The 22,602-nt window shown below is 42.8% G+C and overlaps 1 protein-coding gene across 3 annotated transcripts; it reads left to right on the top strand.

Annotated features, from left to right (window-relative positions):
• The first annotated feature begins 2,944 nt into the window (after positions 1-2,944).
• On the top strand, positions 2,945-22,390 carry TMEM144 (transmembrane protein 144). 3 transcript variants are annotated; one of them, XM_081209014.1, is made up of 12 exons: positions 2,945-3,265; positions 4,847-5,049; positions 6,277-6,399; positions 8,382-8,481; positions 9,787-9,867; positions 10,652-10,730; positions 11,376-11,461; positions 11,757-11,866; positions 13,226-13,345; positions 14,406-14,503; positions 17,914-17,967; positions 19,530-22,390. In XM_081209014.1, the coding sequence occupies exons 2-12, from the start codon at positions 4,911-4,913 to the stop codon at positions 19,611-19,613; spliced, it is 1,074 nt and encodes a 357-aa protein (XP_081065140.1). In that variant the 5' UTR covers positions 2,945-3,265; positions 4,847-4,910; the 3' UTR covers positions 19,614-22,390. The 3 variants fall into 3 exon arrangements, with proteins under 3 accessions (XP_081065140.1, XP_081065138.1, XP_081065139.1); XM_081209012.1 differs by having other exon boundaries at positions 2,951-3,265; positions 11,757-11,875; XM_081209013.1 differs by having other exon boundaries at positions 2,952-3,134; positions 11,757-11,875.
• The last annotated feature ends 212 nt before the right edge of the window (positions 22,391-22,602 follow it).

Below are 22,602 nucleotides of genomic sequence, written 5' to 3'. Positions count from 1 at the left end.
AAATGGAAGTGTGGTGCTCAGAACGGAAGCGTTCACAAACCTGGAACACTTCCGGGTTTGCTGTGTTTGGGTTCCAAGTTGTTTGAGTACCAAGGCGTTTGAGAACCAAGGTACCACTGTATACCAGACAAGTAGTCTTGCTTTCTGTTTGATAATCATAACCATCATCACCACCTACCTCTCAGTTTAGTTGCGGCGAGGGAACAAAAAGAAGAGGCCTACCTAACCCCTGGTGGGCTGGGTTTGGCTCAGTGGGTCACAAATTTCTTCAAAAAAACAGAATGGGGTTAACAGCAGCATAACGTGTGGATTTACTGATGCATGAACATAATGGCTTAGATCCTAACTTCCCTTCCAGAACAAAAGGAAGGTTTCCTACTGTTAAGTTGTGGGCGAACATATCAGACGACACAGCGATTCTTCCAAAGCAGCTCTTTATCTGTAAGCTGGAACAGAACTGAACTGAGGAGCTCAGTCAGCCTGCTTATATAGAACTCCACTAGAATGCAACAGTAACCATTTTCTGTAACTAGCCAATCACTGAACGTCACTTTCGATCCTTCATTTGCATAACTATCTACAATATCCCCCTGCTGGCCCAGGGTGAGAACATCAGTACATAACACCTACCTTCCCCTTTCTTCCGCAGCCCCTGAATATCTGTTTCTAGGGTAAGGGGATCATTAGTAATGGTATGGATCATGATGCAGCGGGCTGAAAGTGGAGGGAAAGTGTGATTCACTTCCAAGTAAAAGTGATTAAGGGTTGGTTGAGAAGCACAGCTATAATGGCTGTTGCAATCACAAGAAAGGAAACTGACATGTTAGTAGAAGAATTTTGGGCAGAATTCAGTCCCAGCGCAGTTGGAAGCAAGGTTAGGTAGAAGGGGTTCTAATAATAGAAAGACAATTCTAATTAATTGCAGGAGACCAAAGCTGTCAGAGGAAAGTTAAAAGAGGCAAATCGTTAAGGAAATCAAGGCTGGCTGACTCAAGTTTGAGTCAGCAAGACTGTCAAGAACATCTGACAGCGCTTTAAAAGTCACCTGAAGCTACAGACTGAAATGCAAAATGCCAAGTTCTTCTGTATTATAAGAATTTCAGAACAAGCCTATTCCTGGGGAAAAGTCAAAGCCTCGGGAAAGAGCCGTAGCTCAGTGGCTGCCACTTGTGCCTAAGAAAACGTGATCATCCTTTTTTGGAGAAGAGTGTCCCCTGTCCTGTTTGGACTTCAAACGGGATACCTTTTTTCACATAGCTCATCCTCATTCTCAAAATTGCACGGGCAGAGGGTAGGGTGGGTCTGGGAGGAGGAGTCTGAGAGAGAAAGTTTTAGTGTTGGCAGAGGATGCGTCACAGAGAGTGAGAGAGGGAGTTTGCAATTCAAGGGCCTGTTACAGTCGAGTCTTGGGTTAGGCACAGGCAAGGGACAGCAGGTAGATCAGAGAGTGAGAGAGGGGGTTTGCTGGGGCCTGTGCAGGAGAGAGGGTTTTTACATGCACAGAGGGGACAGGGTGGGTCAGACTCAGAGAGCAAGAGAGGGAGTTTCTAAAACCAATTTGCATTCCAAAGCCCAGCTATGCAGGTAATGTGCAATATTTTTCTTGTTGTTGTTTTCACTGAATAAAGCACTGCAAACCCCATGTACCACTGTAATGGATTGAAGTCATTTCTGCAAAAGGGAAAGTAATTTTCAGTCCCCCAATCTCCACCCCAACCTGTCCCACATATTTTGGCACGAGCCTTCCCTCTATGTGACAAAACATTTGCCCTCATAGGCCTGGTCACAACCACTCGCCCACACAATTTATTGAATGAGCACCAACATATGATTTTTTCCTGAAAGTTAACAAAAATCTATCAACCATATATAACAGAAGTTAACAAAATGCTGGCCGCATAGAACAGAGCTTTCACATTTACAGTGATAAAGAATTGCTTGTTGGATAGCCCAGGACACAGACACACCTGTCTGCTTATTTATCACCATCTAGAGATGCACATTTTCATGAATCTTATCCATGCGTTGGCAGAACTGTCTGTTTGGGGATCTTTATTGGATACAGCTGCATACCCCAGATATTATTGCACTGGATCTCATTACCTTAGAGCAGGCATCCCCAAACTTGGCTCTCCAGTTGTTTTCGGACTACAATTCCCATCATCCCTGACCACTGGTCCTGTTAGCTAGGGATGATGGGAGTTGTAGTCCCAAAGCTGAAGGGCTGAATTGGGGATGCCTGCCTTAGAGACACCCAACGTCACGTAGCTCATTGTTGGAGAAATTAGCCCCAATACATTTCAGTCTTTCCTTGTTTGCATTACTTGCATTAGATACACCACCAGCTCCAGGGGATTAATTAGATATATGCAGATTCCTGCCTGAAATCCTGGAAGCAGAAGCAAGGCAGTGCAGACCAGACCTAGATGCTGCAGAGTCATATGTTGTTTGACTACAATTCCCATCATCCCCAGCCAGTTTACTTGGTGACCAGGAATGATGGGAAATGAAGTCCACCAAAATCTGGGGACTCCGTGTAGCAATATGGACTAATGCTCTGACTTGGAATAAAGCTATCATCTGCCTATGGCCTTATGTATCTAGCCCACAAGCGCTGATACATCTATTAAGTCTTCAAGGGGTGGGTGAGCAAGGGCACACACACAATTAACATTCAGGAATTTCTCTTCTGGTCGACTCCAAAAGAGGAAAACTTCAACCTTAGCAAGTCTGCCTTAAATAAAAGCTACGTCTTCCTCTTTCCCTTAGCTCCTAATCTCGTGATCACGTCGAAGCGCACACGGGGCATTAAGTCCATGGCACAGAAAGGGAGGGGGTCAGAATTGGGTTTAAACCCAGCGGTTTCTCTCGCCCGCCGTCCCTCTTCGGCTCTCCAACACAAAACTGGCCGGCCCCCTTGCAAAACGCCTCCCAAATGAACGAGGCACATAGTGGGAGGGAAGGTGGGTTGATCACATGAGGACAGGGTGGAGCTCCTGGTTCCCACCCGCAGTTTAGCGTTAACCAGGAAGCAGGATCCGCAAGGGAAGTAAATTCAGGAGACAGGTTTGCATTTCTCATTGAGAGCACTTGAGCAACTTCTCGGCGAAAGAGCCTGAAGGGCAACGGAGCAAGTAAGAGCTAAATTCCTCCCGCGTTGCAAGACTTGGGCGAAGGAGGAGGACCGTACGGCTGAACTACAGCTCCCATCATCCTTTGCCACCCGCCGTGCTCCTGCGAACGGTGGGAGTTGGAGTCCGGCAAGGTCTGTAGGGCCGCGGCTGCCCCAACCCTCCTTTGGGGGTGGTGAATGGTATAAAATTTGAGGATTTTAGTTCAGTGGCCACTGTGCTGGTTTGTAGTCTGGAAACAACAAATATTACCAGATTGGGGATTAAATAAAATGTTTTTGTCTAAATTAGTAGACACTGGTGGAACAACTCTGCACGCGAACAGGTTTTCAGAGCTGCTCTTTCTCATGCAATTCACTCCCACAGCATTGACAGGTTTAAAAAAATCGCATGTTTGGACAGGCTTTTCCTGACTCGTAATTTTATGATCGCACACTGCTTTTTCATATTATGCACGTATTTACTTTTTGTTTGTGATTTTATTACTGCAGTTTGTGCGAACCGCTTAAAGATTTTCTAGCACTAAGTGATGGCTTTCCACTCTGCATAGCGTCCATTTATTATTTCATTTTTGTGTTTCCGCAAAACACTGTAGCCCCTTTCAGACGTTATGAATGGGGGGGAGGGAATGGCATTGCAGTGAGCTCCCCTCTCCCCCAGAGCCAGCTCCATGCAAAGTGCCCCCTCATGGTGTGTGTGTGGGGGGGTGTCATCTGTCAGTAGTTCAGGGCAAGCTTACCTGGCTTCACTTGGAGGCTTGGTCTAACCATCCTTTAAATTCCCACAATGCCTCAGAATGATGCTAAGCTGGGGGCATTGTGGGAAATTCAAAGGGTGACTAAATGCAGCTGCCCGATGCTCCATTGAGTAACCCCTCCCCCTTTTTATGGGTGCTCAGAGCAGGGATCAGCAATTGGCCCTGCCAGCTCTCTGGAGCTCTGGCAGGTGCTTGAGGGTTCATGTGCTGGCTCCAGCCCTGCACTCCTGAATGCATTTGTTATAAGATGTTAATGTTGCCCTTCACCTGTTTGTTTGTTTGTTTGTTTGTTTGTTTGCTTGCTTGCTTGCTTGCTTGCTTGCTTGCTTGCTTGTCTAAAGGGGAAAGGAGATCTGATCCCAACATTCCTGTGCCCATGGTGCTGTCCCACCATGCAGAACTTCTGAAAGATGAGTCTGTGATGTGTACAACTGCATAAACTTGGGGTTAGGAACCCTGCACTTCTTCAATTCATGGTGGCGTGGAACACCTTGCTCATACAACTGTCACTGTGTAGGCAATCATGTCAATACATGACAGTCAGGAGTGGGACTGCCTGGTGCATCAATGTTAAGGACAAGGCTAATGGGCAGAGTTCCACTTACCCCTCCAGTCATTGAATATATGCTGTGTGAGAGAGAGGGGGGGGGAGAGGGAGAGAGAAGTTAAGTATTACCCTAATGGACATCCTCCTAAATATTAGTGTTAATTATCTACAGTACATTAAATATATATCTATATCTATATCTGTATCTGTATCTATCTATCTATATATGAAAACTTCATCCATATTATACATTGCTACAACCCATGTTGCATTTAGATTTATTGTTCAATATCCATAGTAACGTTCTGTAACAGAGATCATAGAAGAATTCTAGAATGATTCTTGCATAAAACCATTGGGAATACTTTTGCCGAAATGTGTTATTTGTTCCATTTATTTCTCTGGTTCCAGAGCTGCCAGAAACGGGATCCAAATAGCTCCGTAAAGACTTCCGAGTCTCTCTTGAAGAACAGAGATGGACAGCTGGCAAGGAACCACCAGCCCTGTCAGCAGCAACGTGACAGATCTAACAATTGGTTTCACCTCCTCAGCAATAGCTGTCATCTTGTTTGGAACAAACTTTGTACCAGTTAAGAAATTTGACACTGGCGATGGTAAATGTTTGTGCTTAAACTGAATTGCTATTGTTATACTTTACATGGTACATGTTGCAAAATTTCCATACTCTTTAAAACAACAGCCACTTTATATTAGGTTGATGATAGAATCACAGAGTTGGAATATTTCTATAACTAAATCAACATTGTTATAAATGGGATTTAGTATTTGACTCGCCCACTAAATAAGCTGAGTAGCTGTGTTTTCTAGAAGTTATCACATCATCAGCTCGGTTGGTGGAGCATGAGACTCTTAATCTCAGGGCTGTGGGTTCAAGCCCCATGTTGAAGAGTCAATGCAAATGAATTGCCCCTGCTTCTGTTTGCAACAGATGCCAAGCTTTTTATAAAATGCAACAAAGCATGCTTTGAGTGTTGTTTTTCAGTAAACTACATGTTAAGGTAAACACATGGTTTTTTAAAAAATAAAATAAAAAGCATGCTAAAGCTGGCCACTTCTGTTCTGAATGGAAAAATAGCTACTAAAGTGGGGTCCTTTGCCCATTTTACTGCTGAAAGTCCTACTCTCTACCGCTGGCTACTGATGGGCTGTGGAAGGTGCTGTTTATTACCAGCCCAGAGCCCTGAGTCGAGTGAAGAGTTCATTCTGGGTCATGAGTTAGACATAAGGAATAAGGGAAACATATTTATTGCAATACATAGTTTGGTTCCCAGTTCAGTGGTCTTGATACAATGAAGGGCCATCACTCAGGAGATGGGCTGCAACTCAGTGACAGAGGGTCCCAGGTTCCATCCTTGGATATCCAGGTTGTACAGGGAGTGCCCTCTAGCTGAAATCCTGGTGAGCTTCTGCCAGTCAGTGAAGACGACACTGATCTGGATGGACTAATGATTTGATTCATTCTAAGGCAGCTTCCTATATTTCTGCACTCTGCCTTATCATGTTCTCAGACTATCCACATCTTTTCTTTCTAATTAGGCCCTGTCTACCTGCTCTTCCCTTAGATTCTTGTTCTTAATCTACTGCCTACTGTGCATTCTCTTCCCCACTTTGAGAGGCCCCTTATAACTCAGTTTTCTGTCTTGGTGAGGTTTAACACCAGCCAAAGTGATGTTTTCCTTCTGTTTCTTACATCTTCATTTCCCAAGTAGTTTTGAAACATTCCGTGATATCGCAGCTGCTCAGCCACAGACGTCACCACCACCAAATCTCCCAACGCTTCTTATGATGCTTAATTATTCTTGGATTTATTTGTGTTCTAGGAATGTTCTTCCAGTGGATTCTCTGTGCCGCTATCTGGATAGTTTCTTTGATTGTTAACCTTATTCAGAACAGCCCTAGATTTTGGCCTCTTGCCATGGTTGGCGGCTTTTTATGGGCTACAGGTATGGCTGAAATAACACTTACCTTGTTTACAATTTAACACCCATGCACATGTGAATCTATGCACCATTTGCAGATTGCAGGAATATCGTAAAATGCAATTGTTAATACAGTGGATGTTTGGGTTGCGAACATGATCTGTGTGGAAAGCACGTTCGCAACCTGCAGCGTTCGCAACCCGCAGTGCATGCGCAGGTCGCAATTCAGTGCTTCTGCGCATGCGCAAAGCAGGAATTAGTGCTTAGGCGCAGGCACAGAAACCCAGAAGTAACCAGTTCCAGTACTTCTGGGTTTGGCGCAGTGCACAACCCGAAATTACACAACCTGAAGCGTCTGTAACCCGAGGTATGACTGTACTGGTCCTCTTCAAACAATTTTTGTCTTAAGGCAGGATGGGTGGGGCTTTAATGATAACAAAAACAATAGTAATGTTATTATTTATACCCCACTTATCTGGCTGGGTTGCCGCAGCCACTCTGGGCGGCTTCCAAAACATATACAAAACATATACAGGTATTTTGGATTACAAGAAAACAGAACACAGTTAACATTTGCTTTTTATTTTGAAGTAAAACCTGCACTGCCAGCTACTCTGCAGTGTAAACACACCGCTGATTTGACCTTAAGGTGTGCATCGTGGTTTCAAATAAAAAGCAAGATACAAAGGCAACACTTTCGCAAAGCTTCATAATAAGCAACGGGGGGAATAACACTCAGCACATTACATGCATATTAGCTCTGCCCACATCCACGCCTTGGTTCGCATTCTGATCGCCCTCCACAGGCTGAAAAGCAATATTCTGCAGCACGGCGCCACCTGTGCTCTGGGAGGCTTCCTGCACATTTTAGAATCTGGGGGGGACGGGGGACTCATGGAGGGTTATCAGAAGGGCAAAGTCAGAGCACTTCTCCTCATGCCCTCTTCCCACCTGTTTACGAAATACGACGAGAGAATGTCTGAAGAGGGCTATTAATTTTGTCTCGCATCCACTGCTATGTAATTCAGCATGACGAGAATACTAAATGCTATTGCGTGGTAGAGTTGCATTAAAAACAAAATCAAGTGCTTGATCCTGCAAGGACTTTCAGGGTTCTTCCAGCTGTGATTTGTCTGTCTGTTCAGTGGTCTTTTTTTCCTCTCTGAGATTTCATGTCAAATCACTTAAAGGCTGGTAGAGCTTTAGTGTGACTGCTTCAGAAAAGAGTGCCAAGTGTGGCATTCAGTTACTGTATTGAAAACACTGGGCTGACCCAGACTTAAGTCTGAATCCAACCCACGGAGAATATTTTAAGTTTGCTTACATTGACTCAGAGACACTAGTGATGTTGCTGTGAGGTTGTGCTGGGCTACCATCCCCACCTGCCAGCTGCAAAGTCATCAGTCATGTTAAAGAGACCTTTATGAATAAGGGCTCTGCGCATACACATTTGTATGTATGTAGGGCCTATTCTGTGAAGCGGGGGCATGGCCAAAAAGAGTAGCGGCAGATATGGCTTCTCAAGATGGTTTCACAATCTCCCAACACATCGGGTGAATGTGTGGTTGGAGTAATTTGTACCCCCAGCATGGAAACGTACAGTCTGTGAGTACGGAGGGATGACAAATTGTTATCCTCCAGTGCCTTATATATGTTAAGAGGCATGTAATTTGAACAGTTAATGTACATAAGAGTTGGAGGCTGTGCATATTCACCAAGCCTCATGGCGAATGTGCACATCATCCATCCGCAGGGAGGGAATTGTGCACAATTCCTGGTCAATATATAAAATCCTCAACGGGTTTCGGGAAACGGGTATATATTTCGGTTGAGTTTTGTACATTCTCTGGCCATGATGCATAATCTAGCGCACTAAATGTAGTGATTTATTGTAGATTATGCTTATTAGCAGTTGCATTAATAATACTGATATAGACCTACTGTAGTAAGATTATACTGCATTAATAATCAGCTAATTTTGCTTTTGTTCTTTTCATACTGTGCAGGTAATATAACAGTTGTCCCCATTGTCAAAACCATTGGGTTGGGCCTTGGTCTCTTAATCTGGGCTTCTTTTAACTTGCTAACTGGCTGGGCAAGCTCAAGGTAAGCACCCGGTATACTTCACCTATAGTATGAGTCATCATTTATGTATTTGTAACATTTACTTTAAAATTACCATTAACAAGACCAATGACAAAAGCATTTTTTCTCTCTCTGTAACATACTTCATCATAATATACGATCTTGCTCCAAAGATCAGGCTCAAAATATTATCTGGATACTTCCATCCTGATGTAATTTCCTCCTTGATGTAATTTCTCAATCTTTATACATTCACAAGTTGACTTCAAGATGTTATTGTGTGTGTGTCAGATATAATGTTAGCTAGGCCCTATAAACCATGTGAGGATCCTTAATAGGCTGAATTAAATGTTTCCACGAGCGATTACCGTATTTTTCGCCCCATAGGACGCACCGGCCCATAGGACGCATCAAGTTTTTTGTGGGGAAATAAAGGGAAAAAAATTATTTCCCCCCCCAGGCGCTTGTGGGGCAGGCAGCGGGGAGAAGCGCTCTTCTCCCCCCCCCCCGCCCGCCTTGCGATCAGGTCCGGCGCTGTGTCTCCCTGCTGTCCCCGGAGTGGTGGGGCAGGCAGCGGGGAGAAGTGCTCTTCTCCCCGCCGCCCGCCTTGCGATCAGGTCCGGGAACAGCAGGGAGACGCAGCGTGTCTCCCTGCTGTCCCCGGAGTGGTGGGGCAGGCAGCGGGGAGAAGCGCTCTTCTCCCCGCCGTCAGCCTCCAAACCACTTTGGGAGACAGCGGGATGGCGGCGTTCCGCCTCCCTCTGTCCCCCGACCTTGTGGGGCTGGCGCTGGGGCTCTCCTGAAGCCTGGAGAGCGAGAGGGGTCGGTACGCACCAACCCCTCTCGCTCTCCAGGCTTCAGTGAACACCTGCATTCACCCCATAAGACGCACCCACATTTCCCCTTCATTTTGGAAGGGGGAAAAGTGCGTCTTATAGGGCGAAAAATACGGTAATAGTTGCTTATATTTTTAAAGAGTTGTTTAAATTTTTGCAATGTACAAGTCTAGCCTCAACTACTAAACATTTTTCAAGACAGTATTTTTATTGTTCAGATGGTAAATGAGATCGAGACATCTTTACTTCCAGGAATGGATTCATTTATATTTTTATATACATCCTTTTGGCATGTACAAGAACAAGTCAAACTGCAATGCTGTGACCCTGGGGGAAAAAATCAATGTTATTTGCCAAGCTATCATTCCCTTGTACTTGTGATTGCCACATGCAATTTATTTATGCAAGCTAGATAGCTTTCCCTGCACTTTTCTATGCCCTTCTCATTTTGGAAACAATTTAAAAGAGTTTTTAACCTTTCTGTTCACAGGTTTGGCTGGTTTGGGATTGACCCAGAAGAAGTAGCAAAACCAGCTTTAAACTACATTGGAGCTGGACTTTCAGTATTAAGGTATTAATAATCTTACTATATTTCTATTTTGAAACACTACTTATGCATATAAGTATGCATGTGTATGTGTGTATATACATATATGCAAGTGAATCAGAATTTAAAATTGACTGAGGCAAAGTAAAACTTTTATTCTTTTGAGTCTGCAGGTAAGCTGTTGAAGACTGCAATTCCTAACCACATACTAGGTAGGAAGGAAGTCCCACTGGCCCAGTCAACTTTACTTCTTAGTAAATATGCATAGTATAGCACCATTTATGAAGCAATGTTGTCCCTCAGCCAGAGATATTAAAGGATAATGTCTTAACAAATTATTTTTAAAATCAGCAAAATGAAGTAAGGAAGACTAAATCATGTCTGATTTAGTTGAGATTCCTGCATTGCAAGGAGTTAGACAAAATAATCACATTTCTATGATTCTTTAAGACACATGCATGCGTGCGCGCGCACACACACACACACACAGAGTCGTGCCTTGGAAGTCGAACAGAATCTGTTCCGGAAGTCCGTTCCACTTCCAAAACATTCGGAAACCAAAGCACAGCTTCTGATTGGCTGTAGGAAGCTCCTGCAGCCAATTGGAAGCCACAGAAGCCCCATTGGATGTTTGGCTTCCAAAAATAGTTCACAAACCAGACCACTTCCAGGTTTGCGGCACTGAGGAGCCAAAGCATTCAAGAACTAAGCTGTCGAAAACCAAGGTATGACTGTGTGTGTTTGTGTGTGTGTGCATAAAATGCTACAACATGATGGTGTTTAGTTCATGATGATATTTCATTTGCAGTGCCATCCTATTTCTTTTCATAAAAAGTGATGTTGAGAGCTCTTCACCGTCATCGGAGAGCACCCCACTATTAAGACATGTAAGTTTTTGCTTTTGTTCATGTTACACTTCCGCACTAGAAAAAAGCATTATAACACAGAACTCATTCCAACCACTTTCTTTTCAAGGTAGCCCTTACGAGGACTCCCACATTTTTTCACAACTGTAAAGGATATTGGAAAGAAGAGAAAGTACCATTATTTGTGCCCTCTAGGGTTAGGAAGCAAGGAAGATTTAGCAAGACAAACTTATCAGGATATAGGTTCCAATGTTGTTCAATTATCAATTCAAAAATGAAAATAACTGGGGTGTTGAGAAATCTCTTTTCTTGTGTGTGAGTGCTTTTAAATGGTTTTTTTGTGTTTTTGGTGCATTTTTTTCATAGGGTTACTTATTTATTTGTTTTTTAATGTCTATATTTATTGTGTATTGTTGTACCTGCATTAATTTATGCTGTGAGCATCCTTGGGTCCTGCACTAGGAGAAAGCAGGGATATAAAGAAAGAAGAGCAATGAAATGAAATGAATAATATCTGCAGATGCACCAGCTGCAAATTCTTTAGTTATCAGCTCCTAGCTGTCCGACATCCTTCCTCATTCCCAAGTGAATGAGCATACCTAGCATAATCCAGGTCTGAATGTTTTCAGAAATCTTAGCCTTAATAGCTTTCCTTTTCACCAACAGTCAATCAACAGCTCTGACCATAGCGCTGAAAACAGGACTGATGCTTCATGGGTAGACCATCTTTCTCCGTTAGGAAAGAGAATGATGTAAGTTGTCCAGCCCTTTCTGGTGAATTACCTCTAGCCTACCTGGCTACCTCCTGTTTCATGCTTCCTTTGGTGAACTTCACAAGGCAATAAAGACAACAAACTGTAACCATTCTGTGGCAGTGATGAGTGCTCCAACATCTCTTTCAAGACAGCAATTTCTAGAAAACTACTGACAGTTCTCCAGCGTGTTTTCGGCCACAGCCCTGCAAACCTGCAATGAATGTTGTATAGTGCAATGGCTGTCTGTGAGTTTGTAATACGTATCTTGATCTTCCTTTCTTTTTCCTGGAAGAGGCTGCTCCCTAGCTGTGATAGCTGGAATGTTTTATGGCTCGAGTTTTGTGCCAGTGCTTTACATCAAGGACCACGGCAGAAGGAATGGAACGAAATATACCGGAGCAAGTCAGTTTGGTAAAGGCAGATGAACTGTTTTAATATGAAATCTAAACCAGTGGGAAATTTTGCTCATTCACGATGGGCGAAAGGGGAGGAAAAAGTATTTCCCCCTTTGCTTATCTGTCCCTTGTTTGTTTATTATATGTATTAATCACCTCATAATATAGTTTCTCTAGGTCATTGGTGAGGCGTTTCTAGCTTGCAGGCCTAATTTGCCCCATGACATGGTTTGGCCCAAACCACATATGACATCAGATGCCAGACAGATAAAGTCACGGCAGCAAATTTAAAAGGAAGAATTAGGAGCACACTTTCTCAGCCCTAGGCTACTGTGCCTTTTAAAGCACATTCTTTCCCTCAAAGAATTCTGGGCACTGTAGTTCACCCCTCACAGAGTTACTGTTCCCAGCAATCCTTAACAAACTGCAGTAGTTCATGCACTGGTGACATCAACATTGAATTACAGCAGTGCACTCTATGTTGGGCTTCTCTTGTGCTTGACCTGAAGAACTGCAGTTAGTGCAGAATGCTAGAGCAGTTGCTGATTTCTTACTGGGTAAAGTTTTAAGTTGCTACTATTGTTATATCAAGCCATTAATGGCTTGGGACCAGTTTACTTGCAGAATCGCCTTATCCCATACGTACCCACTCAAAGGTTTTGATCTGTGAAACTAACCTTCACTGTATTCTTTCCGGCACTTACAGTCATACCTCGGAAGTTGAACACCTTGCCAGACTAATGTTTTGGCTCCCGAACGCCACAAACTCAGAAGTGATTGTTCCAGTTTGTGAACATTCTTTGGAACCCGAACATCCATCGCGGCTTCTGCGGCTTCCTATTGGATGCAGAAGCTTCTGGCAGCCAATCGGAAGCTGTGCCTTGATTCCTGAATATTTTGGAAGTTGAATGGACTTCCGGAACAGATTCTGTTCGACTTCCAAGATACCACTGTACTTGAAAACCTTTTTCGTTTTGGCAAACCTATCCAGACACCAGACACACAGATGTTGATGTGTTTACATATTTTCTACTGTTATTTTTAATTGTTTTAAAATGGTTTAGAATGGTTTTTAACTATTTCTATTGATGCTTTTAATATTTGTTGTAAACCACAAAGAAATCATTTAGTTTAAATCAGTGAGACATTTAGTATAGTATTTACAGTCACGTCTACATTGCACATACATACTGAGGAAAGCCTCTTGATCAGCTAAAACTGGGGAAGGTATTGAAGGCCTTATATGAACAAATGTGTGGCTAAGGTATGAGCAAGACCTTACCAGAAGTAATTGCTGCTTTTCTAGAATATTGTTGATTTCCTAAACATATTCTACATATGCATATGCCTCCCATTTTTGTTTCAGATTTAGATTACGTCTTTGCCCACTTCAGTGGCATCTTCCTTACAAGTACCATCTACTTCCTGATCTATTGTGCAGTGATGAAAAATAGACCGAAGGTTTATCCTGAAGCCATCATCCCAGGTAGAATTCTGAAATACATGTGCATTGCAGATCACTATCAAACATACATCTTTCTGTTTCTATTAGACAAATGTAGGCAATGTTTGAGTATGCCACTCTAGGTACTTTCAAGAGTGATGAGGTTTCTATCCTGCACACAGTCTTTAAGAGCCCATATATATATATATATATATATATATATATATATATACACACACACACACACACACACACACACACACAGAAGGTATTTTGGGGAGGTATTATATTAATAATGTCTTAGTGGAAAAGTAGCCAACACGGTGCTCTCTAGAAGTTGTTGAACGCCAATTCACATCTGGATCATCTGGAGTGCACTGCACTGGCTCCTCATAAAAAGAAACCTGTTACGTATTGAAGAATACATCTGATCAGCTCATTCAACAAAGAATATGTTTGCGTTTGCAAGGATACATACAGCTCTGCCTGCATCCAGGAGCAGGTGGGGCGTTTCTGCTGCAGGGAAAGATCTGTGCCCCACTGACTTAGTGCCCCTTAGCTCCTCAAGGGACCCAAAGGCTGGTGTTAAATAATGGCTTTCACCCCAGGCTAAAAATCAGGTAGTCCATGCTTCCTATTCAATTCTGACACGAACACCTGGTGAATTTAAAGTGAGCTCTTCTCCTTCAGCCTCAGTTCCGCCCATTTACAATAACCATTACAGGATTGTTGTTAAGAATAGGAAAGTAGCCAATGCAGGCTAAGAGCTTTGAGCCCTTGAAAGCCCTTTGCAAATGCAGCATGGCCTTAGGATTTGAGCTGGGCAATATATTGGTAAATTGTCTGAAACCTGTATGCCATTCAGATCGCAATACCCGTTTCAGACATTTTGGTCTGGCAGTACATCACACCAGCTCAAATTGCTTGCAGACGGCTCCTTCCTTGGAGGTTTTTAAGCAGAGGTTGAATGGCCATTTGTCATACATGATTTAGCTGACATTCCTGCGTGGCAGGGGGTTGGACTAGATGACCCCCAGGGTCCCTTCCAAGTCTATATTGCTATGATTTCTATGGGTAATAATATATGTTTATTTGTTGTCAGGATTTGTTTCTGGTGTATTGTGGGCGATCGCCACTTCCTGCTGGTTCCTAGCAAATCATTACCTCAGTGCTGTGGTCAGCTTTCCAATAATCACAGCGGTAAGTACCAAAGAAGGACCTGCTCATAAACTTAGGTTTCAAAGGTTGTTGTTTTTTGCATATCAAACCACATACACACCCCACCCCACTCCTGCCTTTGTTATGGAGGTTTCACGTACAATAGAGTGTCATGAAATTCTACTCAATATTGATCCAGAGCAGAACTCTGACGTATAGTTAGCAGATCAAAAACTTAAAACACTTTGCAGGATTCCCAAAAAATAGATCAGAGGCAATTATATTTCATCCAGCAGAGCTTTACTGCTACTGAAGGCAAATAAGCATGATGGTCACAAATCCAATGCATTCAGGATTGGCACTGTCCATAAGAAATCCAGTTGAAGCAGACCCAACTTAAACTTACAATAACTTATAAAAAGTCTAAAACCTTAACACTATATACAGAAGACCACATCAGAAGGAAAAGAGATAGAAAGAAAAAGTGAAACCTAGACTCCTTTCTGGCCTTACTTTTATAGTAAATATGACCTTGACTGAAACATCAGGCTTGGTGCAAAAGAATTCTGAACACTGGAATTTGGTTTGGGCACCAAACCTGAATAGCCTGAACCCATATAGCCTGAATATCTCAGTTGACTAGAGTGTGGTGCTGACAGTGCCAAGATTGTAGGTTCGATCCCCGTATGGGACAGCTGCATATTCCTGTATTGCAGGGGGTTGGACTAGATGACCCTCAGGGTCTCTTTCAACACCTACAATTCTATAATTTTAACTGAACTGTGCCCCCACAAAAAATACACTCCTGGTTACGCAAAATTTTCCATTTCAGTGGTATGATTTAGGGCTGGGAAAGTCATTTTGCTTCTGCTATTGTTAAATCATTGGCAGTTGGGAATCCTAATAAATCAACTACAAATTGCCCAGAAATCCAGATCTGTCCTCTTCCAGCTCTGACATACGACATCCATTACGTTCCTCTCATTTCCCTTTTCTTTTAAGAGAATGTGCTTTCATCTCTCTAGCATCTGTTGCATTCTGCTTGACCGTGCTCATTCTGATGGAAAGCAAGGTGGTCAGAATCATCAAGCTGTTAGATCCCTAAATGGGAAAGGAAGCAGTAGGCACTTTCTATGGGAAAGCACGCTTTGGTTTTGGAATGCTTTGCTTTTGGAACAGACTTTCGAACAGATTACGTTTGAGAATAACATGCAGTTGTAACATAAAGTCTCCTTGCAGCGTTCCAACACACACTAGGCTCTGGCCAAGGGCAAATTGACTTCAAACACATGTGCATTTTTATACTTTAGATTGTGCTGAGTCACTCTCACATGCTTAGCTAGTTGCAGGTGCAGGACAAACACACCCAGAATTAACCCGCACACCTAACTTATCCCTTTTTTGTCCCTTTTCTCTGCATGCATAAACCCTGGTACATTGACAGAATTCCTCAAAATAGCTCTCTCAAGCAAATGGGGGAGCTCAGAGAAGAGTGCACTGTTTCATAGCCCATTGACCCCTTTAGGCACAAAGGAAAAGTTCAAAGCAGCCATTGAGAGGAACTGTGTTAGGGATTGTGTCAGGGAAGGGGGCAAGCTGCTCTCTTTATTCTCCAACCCCCTCCCCAGTTGAGAAGAGGGAAAGGATAAAAAGTCCTTCCCACCACAAGCGCCACTTTTCATCATGGCAATCTGCAGTTGCACCTGTCCTGTTGACTTATAGGGTGCAGTAAATTATAACAAGCTGCAGAGATGAGGATCACTCTGCACATATATCTTGTCCTTTTCCAGAAGGAGGAAATTGGAGATACTTCTGAGCCGTTTTGAGATAAAATGTGCAGGGGCAGCTAAGGTCAAAGCTGGCAATAGAAAAAAAATTGCAATAAATATTCTGGCTACCTCACAGCAGGGTACTAAAAATAGGAACCTTTGTACTTCATTTATGGAAATGGGTGTCTGGGATGAGCAGCAAGGTAACTAAGATTGGAAACACCTTGAAAAGCAGTGGGGGAATTGTGCTCTAGAGATAGGGGGGGAGGAGAGAAGGAAAGCCACTTTCAGAGCAAAGCCTATTATAGATGTTGTGCATGGGCATATTTCAGCCTGGATGTCTGTGACCTGAGTGTCTGTAATATGGGCAAAGACTAACCCTGTGGCAAGCTTGGAGGAAATCCACTTTAAGTCAGTGGTGCTTGCTTCTGAGTAGACATATATAGCAGTGATGTCCAACCGGTCAACCACGATCGACAGGTAGATCGCCTGCGTTTTCCTGGTAGATCGCGGTCAAGTAATGTCCCCACCTCCCGCCCCAGTCGCAAGGTTCCTCCGTTGGCATCAGCATCAGTTACCGAAAAGCGAAAGTAATGGCAGTTTTAGTGCTCTGTTCAATAGTCAGCACTTCAGTTTCTTGTGAGCGTTTGTTGTATTCCCTCCCCCAAAACAAGCTCTACAACCCCTGTGCCTTCCTCCCAGAAAAGTTCAACAACTCTGACCAACCCCCCCAAAAAACACACAACACACACTCCTCCTGCTTCCGATACGATATGATAATCTTTATTGTCATTATCCCATACAGAACAAAGAAATTGGAAAAGAAAAATGACAATGGGTAGATCAATGCCAGTTATTTTATACTGGGAGTAGATCACAGTCTCTAGGGCAGCCTTTCTCAACCTATGGGTCCCCATATGTTGTTGAACTACAACTCCCATCACCCCTAGCTAGCAAGGCCAGAGCTAATGGATGATGGGAGTTGTAGTCCAACAACATCTGGGGACCCACAGGTTGAGAACTGCTGCTCTAGGGAGTTGGACGTGCCTGATATATAAGATTGCAATTGTAAATGTGTCTTTGCACATAGAGTCCTAGAACTGTAGAGTTGGAAGGGACCACGAGGGTCATCTAGCCCAACCCCCTGCGAAGGAGCTTCCAGGGTGTTTCTAGTATGAGATTCAGTTACATATCAGCATATTCGGGTTGTGCCATTGCAGTTCATTTGGAGCTCTCACCAAACAAACCTCATTCCCCCTCAGAAAAGGGGAGGGGAGGTTTTTTTGCGGTAAGGAAAGTGACAGGGAAGCATATTGGGAAATGTGGGATAACACTTGGTTGATGAAACATCCTCTATCCTGCCAACAACAAAAAAATCCGAATGGATTCGCAATAAAACACAGGCCTCCCTGCAAACAAATCAGGACGATGGCTCAATAAAGCAGGTAATCTGTAAGTGCCCCCCAGAGGTTTGCTTTGTTTTTGTGGGATTGGCATGCCTTTTATTAAAGGCCATTATCTTCTCACATTCTTCCTTCTGTCATCATCACGAGCAACAATTTAGCACACGATTACATTTTAGTGAAGGCAAGATTGAATTTAAATAAGATAATTGGGCTCCAGCAAATCCTCATGAACAAATGCTATTATGATTATTCATCGTGTCTTAATCTTGTTCTCCAGGGTCCTGGCTTTATAGCTGCAATGTGGGGAGTCCTGGTATTTAAAGAAATAAAGGTAAGGGCTGCATCTTGTTCCTCTCATCTTTGATGTATCCGCATCTGAAAAATGGGAAGTTCTAAGTAGCTGGGGAGGAAGAGGCAGGCAAATCTAGAGATTTTTTCTTTCTTTCTCTCTAGTAATACTAGATCCCAAGGTCATCCATTGAAGCTGCAAGGTGGGAGGTTCAGAATGATTCTTCCCACAGCACATAGATAACCTATGGCGTTTGCTGCTATGTGACCACCAACTAAGATGGCTTAAAAAGACCCCATTTAGACAAATATATGGTGGATAAGTCTTCTCATAGCTACTAGTTTTGGGGGGCTATGTGCGTAACAAAATTCCCAGTGACAGCTTCCACTAAGGAAACAAATTTCCTTATGTTATGCATTTATATTATATTGTTTGTTGTGTTCTGTGTTGTAAATCGCCCTCTGGTCCTTTAAATGAAGGATGGCATACGCATTTTAAACATTAAAATAAATAAATAAATCCAAGCTTTTGGGAGGGGCAGCTTGTAGTGAGGCAGCATTGTGGAAAAGCAGTGGCTGGGGAAACTCAGCCAGATGGGCAGAGTATAAATTATTATTATTATTATTATTATTATTATTATTATTATTATTATTATTAACCAGACACTTCCCTGATACATATATACACTCAGACACACTAATACTGGTTTCGGGTTTGAAAGAGTAAACCCCCACCTGAAGCACTGTGGGAGGCTAGTGGGAAAAGTCCCTAAGAAGGATGTTGTGGCAGCAAAGTGGGGAGAGGCAAGGACCTCCTCCTCTGCACCCCTTTCCAGAGTTTCAGTTTTCCTAGAACGAGCAGCTGCTGGAATTTGTTGCCCCATGTCCATATATAATATCTAGTCCTGTCTTTCCTTGCTGGATTGAACCAGCCTATTTTCCCTACATTGGTGTATTTGTTTACATTCAGGAACAGGTCATCCAGTGGGACAGAGACAAAGCAATAGTCTCCTGGCAGCAGCATTGCTGCAACTCACTAGAAGGGGGAACAGCAAAGTTGGGTGGATGGGGAGTGCCAGATTGACTCTATCATTGTGCCCACCCAGTTCTGACCTTTATGTCACCTGAGAGTTAATGACTGGCCCACCAAGATCGCTCTGTATAAGAAAGGGACCCAGGTGTCTCCAGTTCAAGTTCAACACTCAAACTGATGTTACATACTGTTTCATACAGGTAATTTGGCCAGATAAATTTAACTAAGCAAATATTATCTGACCGCTACCATTTGTATAATGTGTTCCGACAAACGCATATCTTACTATACAATAAAGTTGTCGGTGTGCAGCATTTTGCAAATAACGCAATACCAAGCCTGACTTCTGGAAAATAATGCCACTTCTCTTTCTTCCCCACGCATCCCAGGGGGTGGTCTGAAGGTACATGAGGGCACAACCTTGCTGAAACCAGGCAGGTCTGGGTCTGGTGAGTCTGGGACCCCCTAGGAACCAGAGTAGGCCGTCTTGGAGGTCATAGTGGTCGAAAGGCAAGATACAAATGTAAGAACATTTGAAAAATAACCAATAATCCCTTTCTGTGTCTATGCAGGGGCTGAAAAACTATCTGTTGCTTCTAGTAGCATTTTGTGTTATTTTGGCTGGGTCGCTCTCGACAGCTTTTTCTAAAGTCTGAAGAACCACTGCCTGAACCAGCAGGTGGAGCTGTGGCTTAAGACACGAAAGAGAAGATAATATCTGGCATTTTCTTGGATCACTAATATCATCACTCTCGCCAGAGAAGCAAGGGGCAAAAGTCCATAGAGCAAGAACTTTTTGTGGGAAATGCAAGGCATTCATCATGTTTTCTACATTTGGGAAGATAAGGGAAAACCTTTTTATGTTCTCTCAGCTGGATGATTATGGGCTGAAATCCAGGTCAGAGGCTTTAATGATCCCATTATGTTTTGTATTATGGCTTGTTGTTTATTGGGGTGAGGGTAACGTATAAAAGGAAGAGTTCAGTGAAGTGTAAGTGCTGATTACTATGCAGAGGAAGTAATGTTTGTGTTGGGGCATTGCATCTTTCTTTTATTTCTAATACAGGACCTTTTAATAAAGAACATCACCCAGATACTCCACCTTAAGACAAAGACACACAGAGTTTGCTCAGCAAACAGGCTGATGAAGAGTTCTGGAGAACTCGAAGAGTTTCCTCGCCACTTTATGACATTCTGGTTTACCCTTGTAGATTTTGTGTTCCTTTCTTTGTAATGAATCCAAGGTAGCTACCAAAAATTTTCTGGACCATCCTGTAGAGGGAGCACAATGCACAATGCACCAACCCTGTTGAAGCCAAGCTGGTATGGTCATTGCCTGGATGAGAGACCATCTGGGAATCTTGTGTAAGCCATCTTGAGCTCCATAGTGGAAAAAAGATGGGAGATAAATGTGCTGGACAAATAAAGAATTTTAAGCGTGCCCAAGGACCTGCACTGGAGGCCATTCCCAGTGGGCAATTTCAGGGGAATTGACTAGCTCAAACATTGAGATGAGCATCCTAATGGTTTGAGATATTCGGCAGTGGAAGAATCTGCCTCGAGAGATTTTGGGCTGTCGTTCACTGGAGTTATTTAAACTGAGTCTAGACAGTCATCTACAGATTGAACCCTGCTTCCCCCCCAAAATGGGATCGCCTCTATACATTCCTCCTCCTATCAGCAAAGCTGTTATGATATACATGCACCGTATTTTTCCATGTATAAGACATGTTTTCCCCCCTTAAAAATAATGTAAAAAATTAGGGGGAGTCTTATAGACGGGGGCGTCTTATAGACGGAAAAATATAGTATATTGTCGAGATATGGAATGTTGTCAATAAATTGGTGCAAATGGGTGAAAATAGATTTCTAATTGGATGAGGCTAAGTAAAAGGATTAAGAATGTTTATCAAAGTACTGATGTCATGAGAAAGATGAACAGGTATATTCTTGACTTGGAAGAGTAACAGAACATGGCAGAACAAGGGCAATTGACCACACCCTTGGACCGGACTGAGAATTACATTTTGCTAACCAGATGGAAAAATTAGGATTAAAAACACTTAGCAGGGCCTTGGATCCGGTCGAGCAGTTTTAATCTGATTTTTAGCTTATCATTGATTTTAATTAATTTTTGGATATTTTATATGGCTATTTTAAAACTGTTTGGGTTTTTTTACTGACAATTTCATTTTCTAACCGACTTTGAGGTTTTATTACAACCAAACAGTATAGAAACCTTGTGAAAACAAAATCATAGCACAATTTCCAGTGAAATTATTGAGTTTGCCAGTTTGGACCATGAAACTGCCCAGCCTTGTTCGACAGGCCTGGAGAAGGAAGATGAAAGGTATAATAAAGATGCTTTCATTCCTTGTGCATTACCTGTTCTGTTTCCAATTCTAGTCCATCTGTTGCCCTTAATTATTATGTTCCAGGCAATTTCTAGGTAGCAAACATACCATCTGTTGTGTCTGTCACCCCGCTGACTTTCTGTATCAGTGGTTTAACTAACAAAGGTCTAGCTGTAATTAATTTTGGCTCCATGAGACGGAAAAGCATTTCCTTATGGAATCCCATTCCCTCTATAAACAGCTTGATATTGGCCTCCCTTTGGGTAGCATGTGTTGACAGAACAATCCCTGGTAATCCTGGATAAAAAACAAACAAACATCCTTCCTCAACCCTTTGAATCCTGGTTTTTGACTTGGTTATGGGATGAATATGCTTTTGTAATTAGGGTGAATTATCTGGGCCTGGAGATTGACAGAGGGAGATACATCATCCAAGTTGTTTCTGTTATATCTGTCCGTAGCTTCTTTTGGATCATCTGGTGGAAGTATTTTCATTTTAAGTGAAGCTCATGCTCTTGAGAAAGATGCAGAGTAAAGTAGATTGGGGTGGGGGGAGGTTCCACATTTGCTTGTACAAGTGGTGGGGGTTTTTTGTTTTTTTGAAAATCATTTTTATTTGATTTTACAAGTGCAAATTAGTTACAATACCAAATGCATATCCATAAAATGAGATTTCTCCGAATCTCGCAACTCCCCCCCCATCCCCTCCATGGGTCCTATTGTCAACATTACCAACTGCATATTGCAGTGGTACCTCAGGTTACAGACGCTTCAGGTTACAGACGCTTCAGGTTACAGACTCTGCTAACCCAGAAATAGTACCTCAGGTTAAAAACTTTGCTTCAGGATTGTGTGGCGGTGGTGGGAGGCCCCATTAGATAAAGTGGTACCTCAGGTTAAGAGCAGACATCTGGAACGAATTAAGTTCTTAACCTGAGGTAACACTGTACTTCATAGTCTATATTTTGTATCTATCCATATTATCCGTAATATTTATTACATTACAAGTGGTATTAAAATCCTGCTAATGTTTTCATCTGCTTACAGTGGTCTCCTAAATAAATTATAAACTTTTCCCATTCTTTCTTGAATTTCTTGTCTTCTTGGTCTTTGAGTTCCCTGCTCACTTTTGCCATTTCAGCAGAGTCTAACAGCTTAGTTTGCCATTCCTCTCTGGTGGGGCTCTTTCTTCTTTCCATCTCTGGACCAGTAGCATCCGTGCTGCTGTTGTCGCATACATAAAAAGTCTTTTTTTGTTCCTGTGGGATGTCGGTTTTTTAACAAAAGCTAT

Source organism: Podarcis bocagei, assembly GCF_964188305.1.
Source record: "Podarcis bocagei genome assembly, chromosome: 9".
In the NCBI taxonomy this organism is placed as follows: domain Eukaryota; kingdom Metazoa; phylum Chordata; class Lepidosauria; order Squamata; family Lacertidae; genus Podarcis; species Podarcis bocagei.
This window is presented reverse-complemented; position numbering and strand designations above follow the sequence as displayed.